At 44.0% G+C, this 8,277-nt stretch overlaps 1 protein-coding gene across 1 annotated transcript; it reads right to left on the reverse strand.

Moving 5' to 3' along the window:
* Positions 1 to 734: 734 nt before the first annotated feature.
* On the reverse strand, positions 735 to 8,049 carry nrn1a (neuritin 1a). The gene is made up of 3 exons (XM_078229287.1): positions 7,838 to 8,049; positions 4,686 to 4,830; positions 735 to 2,099 (listed from the first exon to the last, which is right to left on the reverse strand). Exons 1-3 carry the CDS (start codon positions 7,890 to 7,892, stop codon positions 1,874 to 1,876), a joined length of 426 nt encoding a protein of 141 aa, XP_078085413.1. The 5' UTR covers positions 7,893 to 8,049; the 3' UTR covers positions 735 to 1,873.
* Positions 8,050 to 8,277: the final 228 nt, after the last annotated feature.

Consider the following 8,277-nt stretch of genomic DNA (forward strand, 5'->3'; position numbering starts at 1 on the left):
GCCGCAGTATCTATCCAATTTGGGAACTGCCTGGGCAAAGCAGCCAGCATAATTAAGGACCCCACCCACCCCCCGACATTCTCTCTTCCACCTTCTTCCTTCGGGAAAAAGATACAAAAGTCTGAGGTCACGTACCAACCGACTCAAGAGCAGCTTCTTCCCTGCTGCTGACTTTTGAATGGACCTACCTCGCATTAAGTTGATCTTTCTCTACAACCTAGTTATGACTGTAACACTACATTCTGCACCCTCTCCTTTCCTTCTCTATGAACGGTATGCTTTGTCTGTAAAGCGCACAAGAAACAATACTTTTCACCGTATACCAATACATGTGACAATAATAAATCAAATCGAATCTAACCCGACGAGTGCGTTGGATGGATTCATCTGAAGTGTCCAGACCACTGGCTGCATTTTCTTAGTGCGTGTATCTCCAGTATATCACTCCCTCCTGCCCTTCCTCGCTATGCATTAGACCTGGAACTATCTCTTCAATAAGAAAGCTATCCCCCCTTTTCCACTAACAACCTCCCCACCCCCCTCCCCCCTCCCCTGCCCCCAACACACACTTCCCTTTGTATTTGCTTTAAACTGAAGGCAGCAGTTGAGAGGAATCAGGAAAAGATTCCGATGTCGGATCGATTCTACCCAGGGCCCTGTTTGAGTGCCCTGTCTGAGTATGAAAGGACCCCATCTGATGCTTGAAGGAGAACAAGCAGAGTCTGGGATTTAGATATTTTTAAGTCATAATTTTAATACAAATCGTACAACAGGAGTTTTATAACCGTATTCTAGCAAGTTTTAACATCTTATATCATCTTATATTGTCTAAATTTTCGCTCATCAAACATCAAGCGACACTCAATTCAAACACAAAAACTTATATATATTTATTTCTATATATGTAGCTATATTCATTTTTTGCCGGTTTGCGTTTGAGAGTACTTATTTTTTGATATTTTTTTCTCTCTAAAATAACGATTGGTTCTCATACTGTTTCCGTTGAGATACATTTTAAGACCCTTTGTGATCTATTCTGCCGCGCCACATCCAAAAATAAGTGAGCATATGTATCATATATATATATATATTTAAAATAAAGAAATTTAAAAGAAAAGGACAAAAAAAATAGCTCGTGAAAATGACAACAGGGTACGTAACAATTCTCCGGAGAAGCAGAGGGGTTTTTTTTTAGGTCGCGCGATCGTGGTTGTTTTGTTTGTAGTTTTGGAAGAATGGATCGCTTTTTAGTTCTGTGATCATGAGAGTTGCGAAATGGTATAGAGATCCGGACTTGGGTAAGCTGGCAGTCAGGACAGAACGAAGAAGGCGCTGGTTCAGCCAAGAATCGCACAAAAGAATGTATATCTTTTTGCTATTTTGTTTTCTCTCTTCTCGCTTTCTTTTCCTCTCTCTCTCTTTCATTCTCTCTTCTCTCTCTCTCCCTTCCTCCGAAGGACCCACCATAATATTTAGCGCTTTGGCCCGAGGCCTTTCCTGAGTTTGAACCCAACTCCTGGGGCTCTAGTTTGCATCTTGTTGAGATGGTTTCTGTTGAGTTGGAGTGGTTCTGCGAAGTTTGCCGCCGCTTTGTAACATTTTGGCAAATAACGTGGAGTGGGGTGGGGAGGAAAGAACGCTCCTTTATGTCTTTGTGTGTATGTGTGTGTGTATGTGTGAAACCAAAATGAAATGAGAATATTTTCCAGTCCTGGGAAATCCCTCCTGGGTCACTGATGAATCACCGAGGTCCCGTAATTCTGAGATGAGTTGCAAAAAAGAAATCCCACACCGTTATGGGTGTGTGTGTGACTGTGTCTGCGTGTGTGTGTGTGTCTCTCTCTCTTTCTGTTTGTTCTTTCTGTGTCTGTCCCTAGATTAGAATCCAGGTCAGTAAGGCGGACAGTGTTAAAATAACCAGGGTGAGACAGCGGGGAGCCATCGCGTCGGCTGAATTATTCCTTTCGCACAGGTCAAACAAGCTGCCTTCGAAATCCAGATTTTTGGAATCTTTTTTCAGCTTTTCCCAGACATCCGTTGCTCCATCTTGACAGTCTGCGATTGCGGTGGTAGCGCACGCGTGAAAATCATTCCAGTATCTACACGGGGGGGGGGGGGGGGGGGGAATCAGAAATAAAAATAAAATGTGTAAGATATTGAAGCAAAATGAGCGATTAAACAGACATGATCTGGCTCACACATATGACCCCCCCCCCCCGCCAATAATTTGCTCCTATGTTCTTTTTTGCTCCCCCCCCCCCCCCCCCCCCACACACACACATTTCCCAACTCATTTGATGATCAAGACGTTTTTTAAAAATCGTCATTAAACGTGTCACTCTCACAGGGAAGCACTATTGCAATCGACACGTTTTCTCATTTCTTTCTGAACGCCAGTGTTCACTCTGCGGAGCCCCACAGGTTCCCTTTACTCTATCGCTCTGTGTCAGTGACAGGATGGTTCACAGCTGCTTAAATTAAAAATAATCTCTGTTTGGGAAAATCACCCTCCAACACACACACACACACACACACAGACACATACACACAGACACACATACTCAAACACATACACAGACACATACTGGCACACACACACACACACTGACACACACACAGACACACTGGCACACACACAAACACACACTGGCACACACACTCAAACACACAAACATACACACACACACTGGCACACACTGGCACACACACAAACACACACTGGCACACACATACACACTCAAACACACACACACATACATACAGACACATAGTGGCACACAGATACACAAACGCATACACACAGACACACACAGGCACACACATACATGCACTCATACATAGATGCACACATACACAGAGACACACACACACATACGTGCATACACACACATAAATACACACATATATACACGCAGACACACATATATACACGCAGACACACATGCACTCACACTCTTGCACACATACACACGCACTCAGATAAATACACACACACACACATACATACGTACATACGTGTTGATTCATACATCTGACTGCATAATTTGAACGTGTGTCTCTTTCCTTTGTACGGGTTTAAAATGGGAAACCATATCATGCAGAAAGGACAATGGCTTTCGGGTTGTTTGCAATGGCAGAGTTTATTTAATGAGAGCACTGAAATGCCAGCAGCCGCCCGTGTTTTGTACAGATGTAATAAATAATGAGATATTGAGGTGCCAACGGCTTTTTTGTAGTAATTCTGCCCTAATTGTATGTCCCAGAGGAAAACTAAATCACTCCTGATCTCCCCAGGCTCTCCCTCTGTCGCTCTTCCTTCTAGAGAACAGGGGCTTTAACCAACTCCAGCAAGCAAGCGGGGAACAAAATCCCCAATATAAAAAAATGTAGTCTTCTCAGTTTGAACAATGGATTGGACTGGTTAGTCAACAGTTATTGCACAGGGAAATGCAAGCAAACGCAGTTCTGCTGGTTTATCTGCGTTCCACCATTGACACCAACTATTCCGTCTTGTGGGGAGAAAGCAGCTGTTCTCTGATAGATTGCAGTGAATAATTCAACACTCTCGCTCTTTTCCGAGCCTATTTCCAAAGCTTTCTGCTTAGCCCCTTCCCTTCTGCTCATTTACCCCCTATCAATGTGACCGCACCGTCAGTAACATTGCAATGCTGTACAAAACACTCACACAAATCAGTAAGCTACGGGGCGTTTCAAAGAAGTATCGCATTTACCGCCACAAAAAAAGATTCTTAGTGGAAATTAATTTACTATCTGTTCAAGCCACCATCAAAAACCACAATCATAATGCGTATCAATGAGAAGGGAGACATTGACCATCGGAGAGAACGTTAAATGGATAAGGTGGGACTTATTAAAACAGCCTTAGGCAATCCTTTATCCATTATTATATTTTCTGTTAGATGATAAGGGTTTAAATGCAGCCTCTTGCCACCCTGTCGTGCATTCTGTCTACATAGCTGTGTCTCCATGTGCTGCGTGTTTAGGTGAGGAATCAGCACACACATGCAGCAGATATTAATAATGTTGCAGTCCCTACAAAAAAGGCAGTCACTGCCGTATGCATCGCTGTACAAGGTAACTATCCTTCTGCTCATGTGTGCCACATGTAAATCGAGAGAGAAAGAGAAATAAAGAGAATAAAGTATATATTCCGATTATACTTGACAACCCAAGATTTTGATGGCATGAATTGTGAAATGGGAGTTTTATATATATATATATATGTAGGACCGGAGGATATGTGCATCTTGCAAATGCATCTACACATTGATGAGTTTGTACACTAGGCCTTGTCTCTATCCTCTGATGAAACCCAAGTACCAGTTGGTGTACAGTTCCTTTGGCAATGCGTGAATGTGCAACCCCGCACCCACCAGATGTTGATAAGTCATACCACCAACATGTGAGCGTGGACAGGTCGTGTTAGAGAGGGGGCGGGATATGCTGGGTGCGTGAGAATATGTGTGCGTGTGTGTGGGGGACGTGTGGGGAGAGAGGGAGGAGGGGGGGAGGAGGGGTGTTGGTGAGGCTGAGTAAGTGAGTGTAAGATGTGCCATGTGGGCAGAGTGGTGCGTGAGGCAGGCGGTGAATGAGCCCATATTCCTGCCTTGAAGCCGTCCACGTGGGCGTGTGTGTGCGTGTGTGCATGCCGGTGTCACACTCACGAGCAGATGGTTTTCACGTTCTGTTTATCGTCCATGTCTTGCTGGTAGTTCGCCACGTTATCCCCTAGTTTGAGCAAACAATCGGAGAACCCTTTAAACACTGCATCGCACTTGCCGGCGGCCCGCACAGTATGGAACAGATACACTGCAGAGGAAGGATCATTCAAATAGTGAGAATAAACATTAAAAACACAAGGCAGCGAGATAAAACTAGTCAGAATAAACAGTTGCCTTTATTTGGGGTGTTTTTTTAAACAAACGAATGCTTATTTTTTATCTGCCATGTACTACATAATATATAACATGCATGTTTATATTTATACATGTGTAATTTTTAAACTATCACTCTGTTCCTTTTGCCACAAACTTGCTATGTCCTCCCCCTTCCTCCACTCGGATAGACATTGATGGGAGCAAGTCTATTAGTGTTAGAGGAAAAAAATCCCCGTGTGTTTAAAATCTATTTTTAAACTTTCTTCGATATTTTTGCAGTGCCTCAGCTGGCATGAGTTTGACCCCCCCCCCCCTTCCCCCCCCCCTTCCCCTCTCCAATCTGTCACCTGCTCAGACCTGCAGCTCCCCGAATTGTAATTCCTGGAGAAATTATTTTATTCTTATTTATTTTTTGGTGGGATTTGACTGCAAGGGTTTAGGGCTTTTGGGTAGCCTTGTCCTTACAGTCGTTTTGGATATTGTTGGGGGCTATTTTGGGGGGAGATGTTGGCCTTTGGTTTATTTATTTATAATTCCCATTCGGCACGCAGCCAAGGCTCCAGATCTGATTTGCAGAGATGCCGCCAAGAAGCAGTGTTCAATGCGGTGAGGCCGATGGGATCCGCACAACTCCATGCTGCTGTCGAGGTTTAAAGGCAGAACATTCAAACGTTGTGGTCTGGGAATCCTCTACATTGTCCCCCACCCCTTCAAAAATACAAACTGCCCACTCTGGCATTTGTGTCCCCCTTTTCCGCCTGGCTGGTCGGATCACACTCAATTGATTTTAATTTAAACTCCAATTTGTATTCACGGGTGAGTGGGCGGAATTTGCGAGCGGAACCGTGTACATGTTATTTCTCCCAATCAATCCTGTCCTAAGTGTCGGGGAATTAGGATGTGTTTGGCCTAATTGATCACTCCATGGGTCCTGACCAAATATGCGACGCTAACAAGAATAAATCTAGTACCATATGGCGCTGCAATATCTTGACTAATAATCAGCTGGTGGGTGTAACCGGCTCAAGAGAGACAGAAATCTGGGAGAGGGTCCGAGATATTGTCGCTGTCCTCAATGCATGGGGTGGGGGTGGTGCCTTTCCTAGCGCAAATGCGACGTTATTTTCTCTAATAACCTGTCCCCAATTATAAATATCGACGGCATTTCGAAAATAAGTCCTAATAAATGGTTTTACCCATTTTCTAACCCGATTTTTAATTCGATTTCAAGGGTCCGGGGTGTTTTTTTTTTCAATTCGACACCACTTTTAGAATTAAATTCTACAATATGACAGTTTTGGTCCCAGCCAAAAAGCGTGAACAAATGTAGGGAGTAGTTAGTTTAAAACAAATTTTTTAAAACCCCTCTGACTTCAGGATTCACCAGATCCATGTTGGTTACAAATATCCCAGCTCGAACTCGCAGTGAATTCCAGGCGCGTTCTGTCATTTCCTAATACATTGCAAATGTGCTTCCTGACATTGTATTTTAATGGACTTAGTATTAATGCGGGGCCCTTCTTAAAATGCATTAAATCTCGAGGTGACGAGAAACCACCTCTCTTTGTAAAAAAAAATAAATGCAACAGACCCCACTATCTGCTCCAGGTAAAATCCGACTGTGAGTGCTTTGGCGGGGAATTATGCCGCTATCTCTCGGTGCTAGTGACTGGTTAATTAATATTTACAATATTTACGCGTGCTGGACAAATTATTTACCCTCCTCGTCCCCGGGATTCCCAACCTATACATTTAGCCAGCGTCAATATATTTTTGATATATTATCAGAAAACGAAAACGGCATTTATTTTTCACCCTGTGACATTTTAAAAGACCAATCCAACCAATTCCCGGTAATAGTTTGCTCTCAATGTCAGTTTGGATCCCTTAACCGTGGATTTAATTTTGAACCGTGTTCTGTAACAATTTCTTAAGTTACTGAGCGAGAGAGAGATGTTGATTCTTCCAGTTCCCCATCTAAGCACCATACATGATTTATTCTGCTGTGTCCGTGAGCAATAATTCCCAGCTATTTAAAATCACAGTGAAAATAGCAATGAATTAATCCAATTGCCTGTTTAATATCAGGTGTTTGACACTAATCCTCGTGTTAACCAGAATTAATCTATTATATCTTTTGAATTGCTGCAATTTTCTGGGGAGGGGTGTGATTATAATCGACGGGTATTCTTTCGACATAATATTTTACCGCACAAGTCTCCCAATAATCCTTGGTAGATAGCAGATTCCAAATCTAAACCACGGGAGCTGCGGGTTTCACTCTGTAGCGGTGGGTGGTATTACTAGGGGGAGAGGGTTAGTATAGTTATTGGGTGACAGTGAGCCGGCTTCCAACCCCTGAGCAATGATACTGCTCTCAATCCTGTTGGGGGGGGGGGGGGGGGCGTAAAAATTGGAATTTTCCTCTCATCCGCACCCCTTTCCTTGAAGAAATTGACAGATTTGTTCGGTTACATTCTACAGAACGAGAGAGGGAGATATATTCCATAGAGCACAATTATTCAATTTCAATCCACGTCTTATTTCATCCCCCCTCTTTCTCCGTTATCGGAACGGACGTAAGACGACATCGACTGAAAATTGCAAAATAAAAACCCCAGAAAATAAACCAGGAATGGATGAGCGATGGTTTTCTTTTACCCTCGATCGGAACCCAGATCTCGTTCGAACGAGAGGGGGGGAGATGGTTTGAGATTAATCTGAAAGGCTGCGTCAAAGAGCATCTTATCCCTATCTTCCCTGGAACAAGGTTCAAGGCGAAAGCAGAGCTAATAAGCAGCACTGCAGGCTAGGTCTGAGTGTGGCCACTGTAGCCGTCAGGGTCAGAGCAGGGGAGAGAGAGGGGACCGTCAAAAACCGACTCAAGGTTGCGCCTGCCGCATCAAAATGAATGAATTGAGTATTATTTCTTAACTCACCGAGTTGTACAGCCAGAGTAAGTGCAAGATACACTCCGTTCAACGTAAGTCCCATCCTACATTGAGTAGAACCATTGGAGACTGAAGGCTTTCAGATGGTTATCTGTGAAAATGTAGGGAAAGGCCGGACATCGCACATTGCCAACAAGTTAATTCCTACAAGTATAATAGCACAGTGGAGCTGAGGTGGAATGGTTCACTCCCGTCTGAGTGAGGGGGGAGGGGGGTGGTTGGTGGTGGGGGGGGGGGGGGGGGGAGGTAGGGGGGGCTGGGTGTGGGCACAGCTTCGCAGGCCACGCAAACTCCTGACGCATGGCTTACATTGACTGAATCCTACTGGGATAGGCAAAAGAAGAAGCGCCATTTATAGCCATCAGCGGCTGTGTATAATTCAGATCTGTACGTTAATGTGAGCTAGATAAAGCACTCCCCGCGTCCGC

Source organism: Mustelus asterias, chromosome 2, assembly GCF_964213995.1.
Source record: "Mustelus asterias chromosome 2, sMusAst1.hap1.1, whole genome shotgun sequence".
Classification (NCBI taxonomy): Eukaryota; Metazoa; Chordata; class Chondrichthyes; order Carcharhiniformes; family Triakidae; genus Mustelus; species Mustelus asterias.

What these genes read in the sequence shown, in the direction of transcription:
- nrn1a (XM_078229287.1), bottom strand. Translation starts at nt 7,892, where the DNA reads ATGGGACTTACGTTGAACGGAGTGTATCTTGCACTTACTCTGGCTGTA. An exon ending in TACTCTGGCTGTACAACTCG is followed by an intron (nt 4,831 to 7,837) that starts GTGAGTTAAGAA and finishes CTTCCTCTGCAG; the next exon opens with TGTATCTGTTCCATACTGTG. An exon ending in AACGTGAAAACCATCTGCTC is followed by an intron (nt 2,100 to 4,685) that starts GTGAGTGTGACA and finishes CCCCCCGTGTAG; the next exon opens with ATACTGGAATGATTTTCACG.